This window comes from Protomyctophum parallelum (genome assembly GCF_964188405.1).
Source record: "Protomyctophum parallelum genome assembly, chromosome: 6".
In the NCBI taxonomy this organism is placed as follows: domain Eukaryota; kingdom Metazoa; phylum Chordata; class Actinopteri; order Myctophiformes; family Myctophidae; genus Protomyctophum; species Protomyctophum parallelum.
In genome coordinates, this window is record NC_139701.1 from 4,654,590 (window position 1) to 4,674,658 (window position 20,069).

Below are 20,069 nucleotides of genomic sequence, written 5' to 3' on the forward strand. Positions count from 1 at the left end.
GTTTAAATTCAACATTTTAGAGATAAGTCAACACTTTGAATCTTACAATTTGCATCTATTAAGTATAAGGCCAATGGTATCTGCTGTGTTTGCACCAGTTAACTAATATTGGGTTTTATAGCTGAATTGTGCGATCATACACGGCCCCCACAAATAAACAAGGGGAATTTCGATAACAAGCTATTATAAAAGGCAGCTCTCCACCCCACCCCCACCCCCACCCCGAGGCTCTGCATCTCTTGTCTATCAGAAACCATCACACGAGCCCACCAACAAACTACGGCAGCCAAAGCCAGACTAATAGTTTAACTGTGTCTTGTATTTAAATTGGTTATTACTTTTTACACGGTGGCGGATACAATACAAATGGTCTTTAACAGTAATTTACAGGACGTAGGACATCCTTTTATTTAACAGTAATTTACAGGACGTAGGACATCCTTTTGTTTAAGAGGAAAATAAAATGGTAGAGTACAACAAACCAAGGCCATTCAGCTTAGTGCGGTTAGAAGTCTCCGTGCAGCAGAATCTCAGACTGTAAAGCGTGAGGTACGTCAGTGCCAGGGTGTTTCCTCCACAAAGAGCTCAGCGAGGCCGGCCTCACCTTCAGACGTTGGCAGCATGGAGGGTAAAACATATGGACACATATTGCTTGTGGTCAGAGGTGATACTGTAGGTCTAAAATTAAACCTTACTGTACACCACCACCACACACACTGTTATTTTCAGGTCTAGCAATTACCACAATATAGCAAAATGCAGCTTTATCAGATGTTTAAACGCATATCTATGCCATGTCATAATTATGACAATTAGCAAAAATTGACATTTTCTACAATCTTACAATCTCAGAGGTTCACAGCCCAATGCGTTGTGAGCTTGTAGACTGTCTGTTTTCACTATTTTGGGAAATGTAGACATTTTGCAATAGGGACATGTGGTTAATTAAGTAAGGCTTAATTTCTATCTAAACTCTTGAATGGAGGATAATAACTCAACATGAGCAGCAGATCGAGGCAGCAACAGCACGTGCTTTGCAAAATAAGTGCACAAAATAAACTCGCCATGTTTATATTTTCGTGCACAACAAATGGTTGATCCAAAGCTAATTTATCCCTGTTATAATAACAATGAATGATAACGAGACCAAATAAAACTTAACAGGTTGCAAACACACTTCCCTCTCATCGCTGCAAACATGGCTTCAGGTTGAATGAGCGTAATATAGGCTCATTGTACAGTACGGTCATTGACATATAGCCTCCATAACCAGGTGATCAGTGTAAGCTGTACCAGGGCTACTCTTGTCCAGCGTAATCATATACTGTAGCCCATGGCTTATACAGTATGATTCCTCCTTTAATCCATTCTGACCGGGCACCCATTTTGGTGTCAGCATCATGTTATGCTTTAGCTATTTAAAAATAGCAGATCTACAAGCTCATATCGCGCCACCGAGTGGCGCGATACGAGCTTGTAGGACTGCTATTTTTGAAAAATCGAAGAGCGACTGACATTTTTAGAATCTGATCTCAGGTCAGAATGGGTTCATCAGACCAGTGTGTGTCCGGCGGAAACCACGTATGAATCTGATCTCAGGTCAGAATGGGTTAACGAGGGAAAACACGGCTTTGTTTCCATGCTGAGACGTCCATCTACTAGGGTTCAGCTGTAGTGATGAGGTTTTGGCAGCGCTGTATATTACTGTACATGGCACATCCATTTCCATGTGTATCTCCAGTCCATGGGTTTAATAGAAATACAGTAATGCCTTAATAGTACCATAGACATTCAATTAACCTCCTTTTAGAGAGGGGATACTTGGGGATTTAACGACTTCCTGGGGCTCTGTTATTAGTGGAGCTCGCTGAAATTCACCTCATTTGTTTGACGTGACATCTTGTTGAATATTGAATCATATAAAAAATCCATTATCAGATTTATCCTCCTGAATTACGCAGTATGAGGAAGGGGGCGGGGGGGGGGGGGGTGGGGGGGGAAGGTCTCACGTTACAGATTTTAATGTGCTGAAGGTGTTTTCAGATAAAGATATAGCTGCGGGTGATACAATATATTTATCATACAGGTTAGGGGTGAGCATGACGTTTTCTGGCGGTGTGTCACATTATCATCATCCGGCGATTAATGGACTCCGCCTCCAGTATGTTACTGAATTTCACATATTCACAAGTTCACAAGTATTTGCATGTGAACTTTTAACTCTTACTCCCATGAAGAGATAGCCATTATAGTGGATTTCCGAAAGCACAAACACTGTTATTGCTTTGAAGTTATGTGGTGATTTGTTTCATGCTGAACAATTATTGTTCAAATTTTTTTTTTCTTTTTTTTTTCATGGTTTGTATTTGAAGGCTTATTAACTAGTTTTTTATGGATTATAAAAAGACTGCACCATTATTATTATTATTGTTTAAATGTTAAGGTATATTGAAAATGGGTCAAAAGTATATTTATTCTCTTCCTTTGGAAAAAGAAAATCATGTAAAGGAAAATCACCTTTTGAAATGTAAAACTGGATACAGTGTGTGAAATTAATTGGAATGAGGCGCAGTATGGCATAGTTTATAATGTTGTCAAGTTCGTTTAGAGATGCTACAGTATAACTGTTTTAATTTTTTTAATTTTTTCCTTTGTCAAACAAAAATAGAGCAAAATAACAAATATTTCAAATCTACGTATGTACTTTTTGAAACAGCGTGTTTGAAGCACTATTACAGTATTCTAGGATACAGTTTACTTGTGTATATTTGGAGAAAGAAATAAGAAATCTTTTTGATCTGTAGAGCCGCTGCCTAGTCTAGTTATATCACGCACACCTGTGTGTTTGATATGATGTGTGCAGAGAGTATGGTGTACTGCATGTCAAACTTAACCCTGTGTTTTCTGAGGTGGCCATTTTACAAAATAACGTATACTTTTTATGAACGGAACCCGTTTTTGAAGCTCTTTATTGTCTTTTGAGGGATCTTATTTACCACGAGCTGGACTAAAACACATACCTCCTACGGCCCACCGAGGCTACACACTCTGTGTTTTCATCTGAATCGACTTAATTAAGTAAAAGAAAACAACTGCTAATTGTCATACGTTATCTTTGGCACGTGTTGGTGTCAACATGGAGCTATGTTTGGTGCTTATCTAAGTCGGTGGTTCTCAAGCGTTTTACTTTTAAGGACCCCCAGCTTGGAATGCATTGATTAGGCCATAACTCCCCGGAGTTACAGTCAGGGTCCATTTGGTCCTTAACTATCAATAACTCAGCTGGGGGACCCCCTCATGGACCCCCTGGGGCTTAGAGAACCACTGATATAATCAGTTCAGACCATGCTGGTGTTCCATTATGAAATGTATTGGATGTTCATTGTTTTTGAACTATGGTATTAACAAGTCCCTTTTTATCAAACCACTATTATTTGCAATAAAAGTCGTCATGTTATAATACCTAAATACATATTTGTGTTAATGAGCACCTAAGGGGGATCCCACTTTAAGACCTGTAATTATTTTTTGTTGTCTCATTTACAAGTGAGAAAACACGGTATTTATCGTAGCTTGACTTTTAAGCTAGGCTATTATTAGCCATGAGTGTGATGCCATGGGGTGACGTGCCAACATTGTACTGTACAGGCATGGACGTATAATTACAGGCATTGCTGTCGAGATGAGATGTTTAAACCGTGCGGGGCTTATTTGAGGCAATCTGGGAGCAGACAAAGAAGGACAAAGAGTACAACCTTGGCTGCAGCCGTACAGTGTGTCTGTAACTTCAGTGGGAAAGTCATGTTGACTTATCACTCTGATAAAACAGGGGCCATGACACACACCTCCCATGGTCCTCCTCATGAATAAGACATACTCGCCTCACCCCGACAGCTCAAGGGAGAGGAGGAGGATCAGGGAAGAGAGAATCTTTCAACTCTCAAATTTCAGCTAAGCTGATTTTAAATATTCATGCAATTACGTCCAGGCCGTGCCCCCACTTTACCTCCCCCCTGGGCTTTATCGCTACGGCTTCAAGGTCACAATGTGTCCTCTTCAGCCCACCTGATATCTGGATTATACCGCTATACAGTTCCATTTAATGCCCAAATGTTTTGATTGCATGATTGAACCCTTTTTTTCGTTATTTCTGTTGAATTATATTATGAAACAACAGAAGTGTCTGCCATATGGGAACACTGTACTGTACTGTACTAAACGTGCCTTCAAAGTATTTCACGGATACGTTAAATGTCCTGTATCTAGTAATTTGCTGTAGTTATTATAGCACCTCTTTAGGGTCTTTTAGCGTTTCATGAATTTCAGTATCAAATCAGTAGCCTATACTCATTGTAGAAGTGAAGTCTTTCTAGTTGCCACTCTGCTCCACATATCACCTATCAGATTGAAAAGTTTTGGTTTGCTTTTAATTAATCTGTTCCAATAAGGCAGGTTATTTAATGTTAGCTTGATACTGTACATCACTGAATGCTTTGGATTAACACGCACGCACGCACGCGTGCACACACACACACACACACACACACACACACACACACACACACACACACACACACAATTGAGCACTGAGCACAAGATAGTACCATTTTAAAATGCGACATGCGACCTTTAGCATTAGCAATTAAATCATGTTTTTCATTTGACTTCCATGGTGTAACCATATCATGTTATCCAAGTACAATGCTGTAGGGTATAGGCTATATATAGGCCAGGGTAGAAAGTTTAGACAATCACAGCAAAATATTTGAAACTTGTTTATTATACTTTTTCCGTCATTGGCAACTGATCTGACTGTCCCCGCCCGCCCATCAGGTCATTGAAACAAACTAAAGTATTTGTTTTGCTGAATTTTACAGTACAGTAGCCTCTACTACCGACCTAAGAAACCACTTAAGAAAAACAGCCTAGTGTACCATTCTGGTGTGTCATCCTACTGTACCAACAGGGGTGTATGGAGCCCCTATGAGTACCAGCATGTTGGCGCGGTTACATTGAAACTAGGGATGTCCCGATTTTTTCGCTCCCGATCCGATCCCGATACCATAATTTCTGTGTTAGCCGATACCAATACCTGAATACCGATACCAGAGAATAATATTTATAATAATAAAAAAATAAAAAAATTACTTATTTTATCTCATGTTGTAAATATACTCCTCACTCAAATGTGCACTTGCAGTTTGGGCAACTCCAAAGCAAACTCCACATGCCCCAACATTTTATTTACCTGCTATAGTGTCAACCCCTTATACCCCTGTGTCGGATCAGCGGTTAGACTGGCATAGTGTCAACCCCTTATACCCCTTGTGTCGGATCGGTGGTTAGACTGGCATATTCGCAGATACCGATATGACCCAGATGTGACCAACATGGGCCCATACCGAGTCTTTCCCGATACCGATACAGTATCAGGACATCTCTAATTGAAACACACGCTTGTTGAATTTGACCAGAGAGGGAGAATATGGGTTTTACACTTCAGTAGGGCTGGGCAATTAACCAAAAAAAAAAATATTTTTTTCTCTTTCTTTTTCCCGTATATATATATATATATCATTTACACAAATCTAAGGTTTTTTTTTCATAGTCGACTAAATCGACAATGTGACACGAGCTTGTAGATCTGCTACTTTCCCATTCAAAAATATATATATATCTGTCGTTGATCGTAATCCAGGTTTTAAATAATCAACAATAATCATAACTTGATCGCCCAGCCCTATACTGTCTATACAGTTGGGTCCTATATTCCAGTGAAGAGTGACAAAACCACCGGCAGCATTAGCACCACAAGATATACAGTATGCTTGTGGTTTATGGAAATGATTAGCATGCTGTCAAAGACCGCTCTTTCCCCAAACCCTGCTCTGCTCTCTGTGGCTGGAAGGGAGGGAGGGGAGAAGGTTCTGAGAGAGGACCGGAAGAGTTCTGAGAGAGGACCGGAAGAGTTCTGAGAGAGGCAATCTTTCTGACCCTGTGGTTAAAGGACCACTTCACCACTTTTCAACCTATCTTCATATAATAGGTCCTCACTGATAATCATGAAAACAATTGCGCAATTTTCTTCTACTCGGTCTGTGTCTCATAGGAGGGCTGTGGGCAGTTCAGAAACCGTCTTCCAGTGACATCATCGATGGGGAATACAAGCTAATAGAAACTGCAGGCTTTCTAGTCCTGAAAAGTTGCAATGTGAAAATGGAAGCCATCGTTCTCACGATAATTACAATCTAAACATTTTTGTAAAAAAAAATAATATCTGCCTAATGATGATGTCACTGGAAGACGGTTTCTAAACTGCCCACAGCCCTCCTATGAGACACAGATTGAGTAGAAAAGAATCGTGCCATTTTATCATAATTATTAGTGAGGACCTATTATATGAAGATAGGTTGAAAAGTGGTGAAGTGGTCCTTTAATAGAAGCCTTCCTGTGCCTTTGTCAGTTTTAAACCGGGAGATTTAGTCATACTCTGCTGTTAAAGGTATATTCAGTGATTTCACTCAAAAAACCTTAGGTTTCGTTTTTGGCTGTGGGACCCAGCCTTTCGTCCAATCAGGATAGAGAGTCAAAAACGAAACCTAAGGTTTTTTGACCCCCAGGGGTTAACTGGGGACAGGGAGGAACTCCTTATATGGCCAGCACACTATATAGTAGAGAGGATTATCACAACAAAACAAAACAATAAGTGATATTTGAATTAAGTGAAATCACTGAATATACCTTTAATGTTCCTGAGCAGCATACTGAGTTGTCAGTATCAAACAAACACCTGTTTTTGTTTCACATGCAGGCCAGAGCCATCTCTCCTGTGACTGTGAGTGAGACCTCGAAAAAACACACACACACACACACACACACACACACACACACACACACACACACACACACACACACACAAAGACTTGACTTTCTCCATAACTGGGTCTTCAGGCGAGTTCTTCATCATCGGGTGCTAAAAGAAAGTAAAAAAGAGAGCCAACATTTTTAAACGGATCCTCTGTGTCTGTGGGGTTTTGTTCCACTTCTCTTAAACATTTAAAGAAAAGTCTGCCTGCTGGTGTTTAGTTACTGTATGTGACTGTCTGGCGTCATTATGTCTCAACTGCTGATTTTCTTTTGAAATCGTCAGCTTTTGCAGACAGCATGCTGACAGCTGCCATGCCTGGTGGTGCAGCTTTTAAACAGGTTTCATGAAGTATTTGTCAACCTGCCGCTCATTATTTCCAGTGAGCTGGAAAATAAGTTGCCAAGTGCAATGACGCACAGCCCAAGATAATGCTTTTAACCCATGTTGGGCGGCCCGGAAAACCCCTTTTGGTGTTTTAAACATTACGTTATAATTTAGCTATTGAAAAATAGCAGATCTACAAGCTCATAGCGCGCCACCAAGTGGCGCGCTACGAGCTTGTAGGTCTGCTATTTTTGAACGATCGTGAAAATATTTATTTCAGAAAACTGGAGGGTTTACATTTTGAGGTCAGGCCTAAATGGGTTAAAGCAGCCGTTCTAAGTCAAGTCTTCACGTCGTGAAGTCGACTCTATTACACAGTGGGAAGTGTTTCCTTTTCATTTATTTATTTATTTAGTTGTTTTTTTTTTATCACTGGAGCTCTCCCTAGCGAAATTTCACTTCCACAGCATATTGAGCTGCTGTATTCTTGTCAGTACGACCTTGCCAGTAAACACAATTCTCTTTCATTTCTGTCTACATGCCTCAACGTGGCAGATGACTCTTTGTTTTCTATACACTGAATGACACAACAAATGTGTTATTCGTAGCGTACGGCATTCAATATTCAGTCCATGATATGGCACCATTATTCTTCTGTGTTTCAAAGAAATTGCAAACACTATTAAAGTGGAGTGATTTACATTTACTTTTCATTGCTGTAAAGCGATACCTTTTTTTTCCATATAATGAGGTGCAGTATTATTTAATTTTTTTTACCTTTCTTTTGTGTATTTGTTGTTTTTGTTTTATTTTATTTATTTTTCTACAAAAGTTGACGTTAACATTATGGGGTAGCAGGTTTCTTTTTATTTTTATTTTTTTTGCAGTCCTCCAAAATCTGAGAAATTCTGTGATGAGAAGTTTGAAATGAATATCTTTACTCCAATGTGTATGAAGGTCCTTTAGCCACCAGGGATATAGTTGTACATTTATAGGTTCTAGATCACTGGAATGATATACAGTATATGGCTTTAAGTGGCATTGATATATATATTGATATTTGTCCAAAAAAAAAGAAGAAAAAAAGAAAAGAAAATTCATGTACTTTAATTACTTTAAAAGCTTACATTGTGTATAGCACGTATGCAAGTCCATTTTCATCATGTTTGATGTAATTTTGTAGCAGTGGTTTGATACTAATAAATGGCAGTTGATGATGGAATTTTAGAATCCTCTGTCGAGTGATTTCAACTGATGTAATTAACCTTCACAGTGAGTAGAGCCGAATACTTAAACTTAAAGGACAACTTTAGTTTTTTTTTCAACCAAGGTTCATGTTTTAGGTTGTTATTAAAGACAGTAAAACATGAGCGTACATTTTGTTTCATTTGCTGCTTTCTTTCGATTTTAGCGATTTTAGCAATTTTGACAGGGGGGGCAGGGGCATTCGAACATGGGGCTAAATATGTTTTTTACAGGGGTATTTTGGCCGATTACTGGACCACTCCACTCCCCCCTCTAGTGGCGTAAACTATAGAGTATAAAGAAGGTCAGTGGAAGTTGCTCAGTGGCGTTTTGAAGCACCCGGAAGAACCGTCTCAGAACGTCTACTTCCGCATTGGACCACCACATTTTTTTTTGCGGTCAAATGCGGAAGTGCAACCGAGCGCTCAATGTTAAAGCCCAGCTGCTGCACGGGGTTTCCCGGTCATGAATCCACGGTTCCACCTGTAGTCCCTCCTCTTACCACTAGGGCACAGTGCTTCAACGTTGAAGAGCCTCACTGGGGCCTTGGTGTAAACTGCCAAGCACTTCCGGCTGGGGGAAGCTCTATATAAGCTGTATGCAATATGGTATGCAACATATAAACGTATAGACGCCCCCTTTCCGGCTCTGGAGCGTATGTGCTCATTAAGGGGGGGAAACATTCCTGAGATTCCTTGCGAAGCCCCGAGGATTGTGGAAGCATGAGCGTGCATCACAGAGCGCATGTTCGGGTCTGTAAGTCCAGGAAAAGATGCGCTTTGATTGACCAGTGATCACTTGAGTGGCAGCGTGACGTAACGTAGCCTTCCACACTTCCGGCGTACTTCCTCCCCCCGTGTAAATTCTTCCGTCCCTCCTTCAACACACACGGCTCCAATGAACTGGTCGCTCCAACGAGGCATCTATTATCTATGGTTAATACTATTTAACTAGCCCAAACATTTAGATTCTCGTAGAGGGTTTTTTTTTATTCTGGCGAATCTCTCTACGAGAGTCTAAAAGATAACCCCGCCCCTAACGTCGAAGAAGGAACGTTTGTGCCTCAAAATCACTCTTACCTTGTACAAATGCAAAATCTAAGCTGCTTTAAATGTTGCCCCACTTGTTTGTGAGGTGTTCGCAATCAGATTAAACACCGCACATGCTTATTTTTCCAATAAAAAAGGTATTTTAATCAACTCTGTCTCGGAATCTGGCGGCCATCTTGCTTTTCTCTCCATTGTAAATGCGCAAGAGAACCCTGGCCGCTAGGGGCGCGGGCAATATTCTGTTGCGCCGTTTACCGCATTTACAATGGAGGATTCAGAAAGAGTGGATTGAAATACCTTTTTTATTGAAAAATAAGCATGTGCGGTGTTTAATCTGATTGCGAACACCTCACAAACAAGTGGGGCAACATTTAAAGCAGCTTAGATTTTGCATTTGTACAAGGTAAGAGTGATTTTGAGGCACAAACGTTCCTTCTTCAACGTTAGGGGCGGGGTTATCTTTTAGACTCTCGTAGAGAGATTCGTCAGAATCGAAAAAAACCTCTACGAGAATCTAAATGTTTGGGCTACTATTTAACCATCCTTATGTTCTAAACTGTGATCGAGATATGAGGGAACTCCCGAGAGAGAAGATAACCAGAAGTAGCAACAATAACGTCTTACAACTAGCAATAATACTCCAGGGATTCCAGGTACAGTAACTGCAGCTATATGGCTAGTTAGCATGTATACGATCCATTTACATTATTGAGAAATACTCACTGAAATACTAACTGTAACTAAATGTTACAGTTACAAGTAAAAGTCATTTTCACTTCTTATGATGAACAGATTATTAAAATACCGTAAAAAACTCCTCATTGAGTCACTGTACATCTGTGAATGAATGTGCCTTAATTGTCTCCACCAGGCCGAAGGCATGGGGAGAGAGTATGTTTTGCACTCCGTCCGTCCGTCCGTGTGTCCGTCCGTCCGTCCGTTAGAAGCTAATCTCGGCCACCGTTAACCCGGTCGATGCCACATTTTGCACACACACTCCCTGGATGCCAACGATGAACCTTTGCCCCAAAATTTCCAGAACGGCCTGTTATAGCGCCACCAGGAGGCCGCTTTGTGCAAAACAAGTTTTTGCACAGTACACCTACAGATTTTGTCCAAAAATCCCGCAAATCGTTACACAGTATCTCCATAGTCATGTGCTCAAGACGGATGTGTCTGATATTTCATATTCCATCCTAATTGGCTAACATTGGCTTTCAAATTTTGCAGGATTGGCCTGTTTTGAACAAAAAACCTCAAATCATGAACGCAGCGTGCAATTTCACGTGAAATCTTTCACGCACTTTCCTACTAGGCTGAGGAATATAGCCCACCCATTTCACATTGCCCTGTTATAGCGCCACCAACAGGTGGATTGTGCATGCGTGCCATCAACACGGATCTGCACCATTTCCCATATTCCATCCTGATTGGCAAAGATTGGAACAAACAAACAAAAAACATGTTTATATTACTCCTAAATATTCCTATCCTCCTGGTGGAGACCTGTGCCCAGAAGGGCACTTTTTCTAGTTGTTTCTCTCTTCCAGACATGTTCCAAGGACCAAAAGATTTGAGGCTGGGGTCTCGTCATCGGAATATTTGTCAATAAACCTTGGCATGACAATTGGAACAGTACTGCATGGTGGAGTGAATATGACACCTGACAGCGTCTGATCTGGAAGGTGTAGTTAAGGTTTGCTAGCCTATGGAGTCAGTCATTCAACTTTACTGATTCTTTTCAATGCTTCCCTTCAAATCATGCTTCAAATACATTGCATTTGTATATTAGCAGTAAAACTGATAAGGCATTGTGCTGTATAACTGCATGGTTCAGATGTTGGAGGTAGAACAGCTTTATATTAACCAGCTATGGTTATGTTAGACTATTATTAATTCAGCTTTCACATTTTACCGTCAAGTGATCAGGCAAACATGTTCTCTCCTCAGTAAATAAATAAACAGAAGTTAGATAATGATGCGCATCTAGTAGTGTTGTGTCAGTGTGTTGTCATACTTGTTAGCCGAGCTTAGCCTCAAACCTCAAAGATAATTAAAACGAAACGCTGTATGGCTGGCTGCTTCATGCAGTGTCAAACTGATGAAATATTCACATTCCAACAACATCCCCAAATATGCTCTCTACCTGTGCTCGGTTTGTTGCATTATTAATCAGTTACAATTTACAAAGTAAAACAAACGCGTCTGATCAAGTATACGAGAATGCATAGAGTTAGACAACGGAAAACTCAAACAGTCACCCTCAGAGAAAATACCGGAAATGGGGGGGCGTGGCCAGGAATACCATGTATAGGGATTTTCTTTTATTTATTATTTACTATAGTAAATGGTAAATGGTGCATTTATATAGCGCCTTTATCCAAGGCGCTTTACAGAGATTGTGCATTACATTCACCCATTCACACACACATTCATACACCGATGGCAGCGGAAACCATGCAAGGCACCAACCAGCATATCGGGAGCAATTAGGGGTTCAGTGTCTTGCTCAAGGACACTTCGACAGTAACTCTGGGGGAGCCCGGGTTCGAACTGGCAACCTTGCGGTTACCATCCAGGCACTCTACCCCTGAGCCACCGCCGCCCCATAGTCCTACTAGACTCCATAAAATTACATCTGGACACAAAATATGGTGGTTTGGGCATCTGGTTAGGATGCCTCTCGGGCGCCTCCCTATAGGGAGGTCCTCGACGCACGTCCCACTGGGAGGAGACCCCGGGGCAGACCAAGGACCACGTCCCAATGGGAGGAGACCCCGGGGCAGACCAAGGACCACGTCCCACTGGGAGGAGACCCCCGGGGGGCAGACCAAGGACCACGTCCCACTGGGAGGAGACCCCCGGGGGGCAGACCAAGGACCACGTCCCACTGGGAGGAGACCCCCCAGGGCAGACCAAGGACCACGTCCCACTGGGAGGAGACCCCCCGGGGCAGACCAAGGACCACGTCCCACTGGGAGGAGACCCCGGGGCAGACCAAGGACCACGTCCCACTGGGAGGAGACCCCGGGGCAGACCAAGGACCACGTCCCACTGGGAGGAGACCCCGGGGCAGACCAAGGACCACGTCCCACTGGGAGGAGACCCCGGGGCAGACCAAGGACCACGTCCCACTGGGAGGAGACCCCGGGGTAGACCAAGGACCACGTCCCACTGGGAGGAGACCCCGGGGCAGACCAAGGACCACGTCCCACTGGGAGGAGACCCCGGGGTAGACCAAGGACCACGTCCCACTGGGAGGAGACCCCGGGGCAGACCAAGGACCACGTCCCACTGGGAGGAGACCCCGGGGCAGACCAAGGACCACGTCCCACTGGGAGGAGACCCCGGGGCAGACCAAGGACCACGTCCCACTGGGAGGAGACCCCGGGGCAGACCAAGGACCACGTCCCACTGGGAGGAGACCCCGGGGTAGACCAAGGACCACGTCCCACTGGGAGGAGACCCCGGGGCAGACCAAGGACCACGTCCCACTGGGAGGAGACCCCGGGGTAGACCAAGGACCACGTCCCACTGGGAGGAGACCCCGGGGCAGACCAAGGATCACGTCCCACTGGGAGGAGACCCCGGGGCAGACCAAGGCGCAGTTGGAGGAAACACATCAACTCTGTGGCCTTGGAACGTCTCGGGATCCCCCAGGAGGGAGTCACTAATGTTGCTCTGGTAGAGGGAAGTCTGGAGCACTCTGGTGGAGCTGTTGCCCCCGCGACCCGACTACGGAAGATCACAGGATCTATTCTATGTCAAGGGGGAGGTGACAAACTGACATATTGATGCACAGAAAAAAAACGAATTATCTTTCATTGCGGAGCATAGATTGGCAAACCAATCTATAATTCTTTTTAATGTTGTTACACAAATGATTTCTTTCTTTATGTTGAAGATGTCTTCCTGTACTGTACTGGTGCTATACTGTATTGAGCTCTACTGAGTGGCTTTGTTAGATCTGAGATGAATCTGAAGATCAAAACTGTTAATTTATTTAATTGACGTGTCATTGTTCGTCTCTGTACTACTGGATGTCAACAGTGATACACCCTATTAGACGATGAGCGAGGTAATTGCTCAATAGGGTTTTGGTCCATTAGATTTACTTGCAGAAGTAATTTTAATGATTTGTGTTATACTGTATACGAGCTAGACCTGGGAAATCCTAAATACATTTCTCTGGAGTAATCATATTTTGATATTGGTCTTTTTGCAATGCCTACAGTATTATTTATTCCGTTTACAGGGAGAAAAATGATAACATCACCCAATTATGCGATGGGATTCTTCGTATACTGTTAGTCAACTATAATGCTCATTTTCTTGGCTCTCTCTCTCTGTGTAGTGCCCTAACAGTTTCCTTTTCAGTGCCTCTGAACAACAGACAAAATTAGATAGTATTATATGCTAATACATTTTAAATCCAGTGGCTGAATTACTGAGTGGAAGTGCATTGTAAGGCCATATTCTCCCTCAAGCGCATGATGAGTGGAAGCAGCTCTAGAGGCTAATTGCCCTCACCCACCCACCTCCTCCTTTGAGTCCCAGTAGTGCCATGTTTAGTGTTACCAGGCACCGATGGAGTCTGCGGCGCTGTTCAAGTGTTCAGATAATTAAAGCTCACAAAAGACGGTCACAATCACGCTCTAAAGAGCAATAAGTTAAATCAATGTAATGGATTTAGCGAGCAACAGTTAAGGTTTTGTTTGCTTAATTGTGAAGCACACCCCTCACAAATGCCACTAGTCGTCCTGTGGGACAGACTATGGGGGGGGCAAGAAGTACTTTCCCTGATACAATATGCAAATGACGGGGAAATGGAACTTGTGATCCAGAACTATATACTCCGCTCAGAGATGGAACTATAAGTGACAGCAGCTGAAGTCGGGAAGTGAGAATTTACGAAGTACTGCGAGATGAAAGTCTGCATAATGAGACCTGTGTCTCAGTGGGATCCTTTCTCTAACGTAGCAATTAGGATGCCTGAGACAAGCTAGCCCATTCTGACCGGGCACCCATTTTGGTGTCAGCATCATGTTATGCTTTAGCTATTTAAAAATAGCAGATCTACAAGCTCGTATCGCGCCACCGAGTGGCGCGATACGAGCTTGTAGGTCTGCTATTTTTGAAAAATCGAAGAGCGACTGACATTTTTAGAATCTGATCTCAGGTCAGAATGGGTTCATCAGACCAGCGTGTGTCCAGTGGAAACCTCGTATGAATCTGATCTCAGGTCAGAATGGGCTAGATGGCCAACTAGATGGCTTCGTGCCCTCTGATGTTTTGTCATTCAACACGGCAGCTCATGAGAACAACATGTGTTGTTTCATTTTCCCTTACAACATCCTCTGCTGATACAGTAGCATGCTCATTTGTCGAGTAACAAGGCTTTAGACTTGAAGTATAACAACTTGGTCAACATCCATCACAGTTTCTGGACAACTCCAGTATGTTTGTGTATTGTAACGATAAGTTTATGTTCTGACGATTGCATAGTGCATACTCAGGGGTGTCACCGTGTAAGGGTTGAGCAGTGACGCGCCACAACGCCGCCACACATGTCCCCGTTCTCCACATCAATAGCAGCCATACTGAATCCCTCGTATGAATATACCTCGTATATATGCCTCGTTTGCTTCTTTTGTGACTGGTGGAGGAGGACTGGAGACACGTACCTGCTGCACTCCTAATTAAGGGTTAATTTAATCTTCCACCCGTTCTGCAGTCCCACTCCAACATGGGCACTCGGAAACCTGGTTGTGGATCAGCCCATTCTGCGTCTCATAGGGCACCACAGACAGTACTGTATGTTCATGAGCCCAGAGCTCTCCAAGGCACCACGGGCCACAGTCCAGGCATAAAGGCCTGCAGGGCCAGCTCCTCTTGGACGGCACACCACAGTGCAGGGTACAGTAACTGTGCTGCTTTATTAAGCGCAGGTCAGCAGCATTAAGTCCCCGAGCTCTCTTTCTCTCTCCTCGTTGTTGGCAGACAATTGTTCTCTGGCTTCGTTCTGAAATGCGGGCTGACTAAAATTGTGGCCAGGAGAGTGATGCAGTCCAACGAGTCCGTCCGTTCTTCTGGGGCGGAGGTCAGATAATAATACATCCCTCTGCCCTATAATAACCAGTGCATTATGAAAGGCATGCCTCGTTGTCTGGCCATGCCGCTAAGTTGAGCCACCATCTGGACGTGAACAAGGTAGTGTGGTGTGGTGGTCCATCTCCACTGTAGCAGGGTATAGTGTGGCACCTCAGTTGGCGTTCCGCCGTCGAGGCTTGATTGATTGGTGAGGGGAGGGAGGCTGCTCGGAGCTCCTGGAATCATCAGTGGAGGGGATGTGCTTGGCGGTGGTGGCTGGCTTCCCGTAACCCCTGGGAGCATTTCAACACCCTGTAATGGTGTGTTGTTTCAGTAGCTTGCCGGCGGTGACGAGGCCTGGCTGGTGGCTGCTGGAAACCACAAGGCTTGGCACTACGTACGTGGGTCGACGACAAACAGCATTGTTTGCCCTCTGCCAGCCATTCCTGCCACTGCCAGTGACCTCCAGATGCACTATAGCACCCTCATGCCAGCAGGAGAAGTCAGTGTCTTTGGCAGTATGTTCCGGTGCCATCGCCCGGCAGCATGCGTCCTCTTGGCGCCACATTAGCATCTGTGCAGATGGGTGCATGTTATTTTTAGGAACATTAGCATCTATATGCAGGTGTATGCATGACACGCCGCCCGAGGCGAGGTTACAGAAAGCAGCTCTGTGTCAGCCTCCTCTTTGAGAGTGTCTTCAGTCGGTGCTTCTACCCAGAGGCGAGCACCTGCACAGTGGTGTCCTCTTTCTGCCTTGCTGGCCATTCGAGGGTTTCCCAGATGTCTTCCAGCTTATTCATCCAAGTTCTGAAGCCAATGTAGCCATAACTTTTTATACTGTCAGTAACTAAAGCAAAAGAAATGTTCTTCATGTTCTTTATTCAACATTTGGCTCGTTAGACCTTCACCAGGATAGACAATGTTTGATTGTTTAGCTGTCCTGATGAATTCCGGTCTAACGACCGAAACGTTGAATAAAGAGAAACACTTCCTGACAGTGTGCGGCTCCTCTTCTTTGAGATCCCCTTTTGAATATATGCACTTTTTTTTTCCTGTCACCAACCTTTTTTGAAGTGTGCATCAGCCTTTTTCTTTAAAGCCAACTTTGTATAGAAATACTCTTTTATTTATAACACGTGCACACAAGAGGCACCAAACTCATATTGTAGTGCAGAGCGAGACAAGAGGGAGGATCACTTCTCCTAACCTCAGGTTCCCAACCATTAAACACACATAACATAAATGATTATACCATACCATAAACAACGTAACACGTGATTCCCCCCAGTACATCACCTCTATAACAAATAAAACCCAACCTATAGTACAGTTAAGTACATGCACTGTCTGTATGTACATGCGGATATGTTATGTGCTCATTACATGAACACTGCATTTGATAATTTATCTCTGATCTCCTCCTATATGATGATGATATAAATACCAGAGCACAGCTCATAATGCACTGTGGCATGCAATGAGCATGCGACGGGGGCTGCAGTATATCAAGATGTAGTGAAAGTCAAATGCATGGTGTCAGGGTGCCGTGCGTGACTATATAAGGCGACGCTTTGGCGGGCATCATCACCATGAGCATGCCTTTACAAAACTGCCCTCGCTGAAATGAAAAACAAATGGAATACTTTGAGCTCCGAGCCGATTCCCTCCCCATACTGCTTCCCACCATCTGTCGTTCCCAGTCACTCCTTCTTCACAGGGAGAAAGAAATGCCTTCCTCCGTGACCTACGCCTTTCACGGCTCACAAGATGGACGAGGCGGGCCTGCTCTCTGTCCTCTGTCTTCCCCGTGCCAGGCAGGGGCGGGCAATGGGGGCGGGTGCTGCACAGGGCAGTGGGCATTGAGGCATCCACAACACCTGCAAACGGAGACTAATGAGGCTACGGGCCAAGTGGCCGCCCGTCCTCCCCGCACTAATCAATCCAGCAAGCCATTAAGGCAACCTGTGAGAGTAGCTTAAAGCCACACTTACAGCCTAATAAATGGTAAATGGTAAATGGTGCATTTATATAGCGCCTTTATCCAAGGCGCTTTACAGAGATTGTGCATTACATTCACCCATTCACACACACCTTCATACACCGATGGCAGCGGAAACCATGCAAGGCACCAACTAGCACATCGGGAGCAATTAGGGGTTCAGTGTCTTGCTCAAGGACACTTCGACAGTGACTCTGGGGGAGCCCGGGTTCGAACTGGCAACCTTACGGTTACCATCCAGGCACTCTACCCCTGAGCCACCGCCGCCCCAGAGGTGAAGAATTACCAGTGTGTTTAAATACAGTTGACCCGTTAAAAATCCTTTCAGGGGGATCTTTAAATTGGGGGTCTATATACTCTGCACTTCATTTGGGGTTGAGGGGGTGGATTTGTTGAAGGATTATTATTGTCATTGAGCCTTCATGCACTGTTGCTCATTTAATAACTATAGCACACAGCCGTAGACTCCAAAGATGTTTGCATTTGAATTGAAATCTCGCCTCCCTTCTCCTCCAATCTCTGGCAGCCGTGCTCTTCAATGTCTTCATATTACCATTATTCTGCCGCCTGCCCACACCCCCCAGACATAAGACAGGAGCCACAAATACACACACTGTCATAAAAAATAGAAGAAAAGAAAAGAAAATCATACCACCATGTTATTATCCAGCCTCAAAACTCTCCTAGCAATCACATTCGAGAGGCATATACTCTCATGAGTTCCCCTCCCCGCCACAACAACCGGTAAGCATGGCTAATGGAAATTTAATCAGCGGCGAGAGAGGACAGCGGGCATAATGCAACAGATAAGAAATAGAAGAAAGATGCAAATGGTATTTATTTTAGGCAGGCGGGCCGTGCTGACAAGATGATAATACGTCCTCGTGCGGCTGAAGCCCGGAGCTTCCTTTCTGATGGCTGCGTGGTGCTGTACACGCCATATTTCACAGCCCAGCGTTTATGGGAGAGATGGTGTGTTATTCATAGAGATGTTTTCATTTTCTGTGTGCATCTTTTCTCAATGGCGTCCTGCATGCGCCATGGCTGGGGGGCACAAATGAATACCAGAGTGATGTAAATGAATGCTGTCATTGTTCACAGAACATTTGGGTACTGGGAAGCCTGCTGCATTCCTTAAGTGTTCCTGGGATATCCTATTTTTTTTTTTGAAAGCAGCCATGTCCGTCAAGCAAGCCTAGCCCAGTTGTCCCAAAATTGTGCTTTCCTGACCATAAACAAAGTGTGAATGGCAGTCCCACCGACTGCTCGGGGAAGTCAAGCTGTGAATGTTTTCCGTGAACCACTTTTCTCTGTAGAGAGGCTTGCCTGTTTCCTCCGAAGACAGCCAAAGGGCAGCATGGTTGGTGAGGCCTTTATCTACAAAGGCACATCGTGGTAGAAATGCCCTATTTCTGAACATGAATGGAGTGTGGCCCATATGCAAGCCTGCACATCATGAGGTAGTGGGCCGTATCTTTCAGTTCAAAGGGAGCTGTTGAGCCGTGGCACTGGAACAGTGATAGAACACCTGCAAAGCATTACACAGTGCACTTAGTCACTTAAGGTGGTAAATGGCAGCGATACTGTATGTGTTCACTATCAACACCCTGTATTTTTGTACCTTATTATAAGGTACAAAAACAGCTAGAGCACAGTCTGTGCTCTAGCTGGGTTATATAACAAATGCTCAGTGTTTTGTTTGATGAATCCACCCAGGGCCTCAGGGAGATCGAGGTACTGTACAGTAGGTTTCAAATATCAATTGATGGCTAAAGATGAAGTGAAATCATTGCTCATTGTGACAGTAGACATTTAGAATTTGGTAACTGCCGAAAGAGGGCTCAATAACCAATTCAGTCTTCGTCAAGAGCCATTTCTGTGAGTGCCCTGATTCAGATCAGGATATCTGAAATGCCAAAAGATATCCATAATAATATCAATCTCCATTCAGCACTTTTGGACCGCATGCTAATCGCAGGCACAGCACTCGAAAAACAATTGTGGCTTGGTAGAGCAGTAGGCGTTGAGATTGTTGCAGGTCAAAATAAATGGGAATCATTTTAACCCAAGCACTCAAAAGAGATCTGTCACTGAGCCAAAACTAGGACTATATAATGACTCATGTGATTGCAGGTCTTTATTATTCATAGATGTAATCTTTTACCATGCAGTGTATCCTACTGAAGGGGCTTCATTGTACACTCTGACACATGACGCTTTCACTCTGGTCCAGACAGTCCTCATTCTGTCCTGAAGCCCAGGTGCATTTAGACCACAGCAGATTAACCCGGGCTGTCATTAGAGCTAATATAGCTGTCACACAGGTACTTAGAGGGGGCTGCTGTCTCCATGCTGGACAAGCCACATGGCTCTTTCCCCTGCTTGTTAATATGCTTGTCCTTGCTTTAACTTCCTTCTTTTCTTTTTTTTTCCATCTTTTTCTTTTTCTTTTTTTATCCCACAATTTTGTAACCCATTTTTCACCCCTGTG

The 20,069-nt window shown here is 43.9% G+C and overlaps 1 protein-coding gene across 2 annotated transcripts in view; it reads left to right on the top strand.

Moving 5' to 3' along the window:
• The window catches only part of negr1 (neuronal growth regulator 1), a 343,508-nt gene extending 332,246 nt beyond the window's left edge, over positions 1–11,262 (top strand). Inside the window, exon 7 of one of the 2 annotated variants that reach the window (XM_083766947.1) lies at positions 11,037–11,262. In XM_083766947.1, coding sequence (XP_083623073.1) covers positions 11,037–11,098 — 62 coding nt within the window. In that variant the 3' untranslated portion in view covers positions 11,099–11,262. The remainder of the gene's footprint in view (positions 1–11,036) is intronic. The other variant, XM_083766946.1, reaches the window with a different exon arrangement.
• The last annotated feature ends 8,807 nt before the right edge of the window (positions 11,263–20,069 follow it).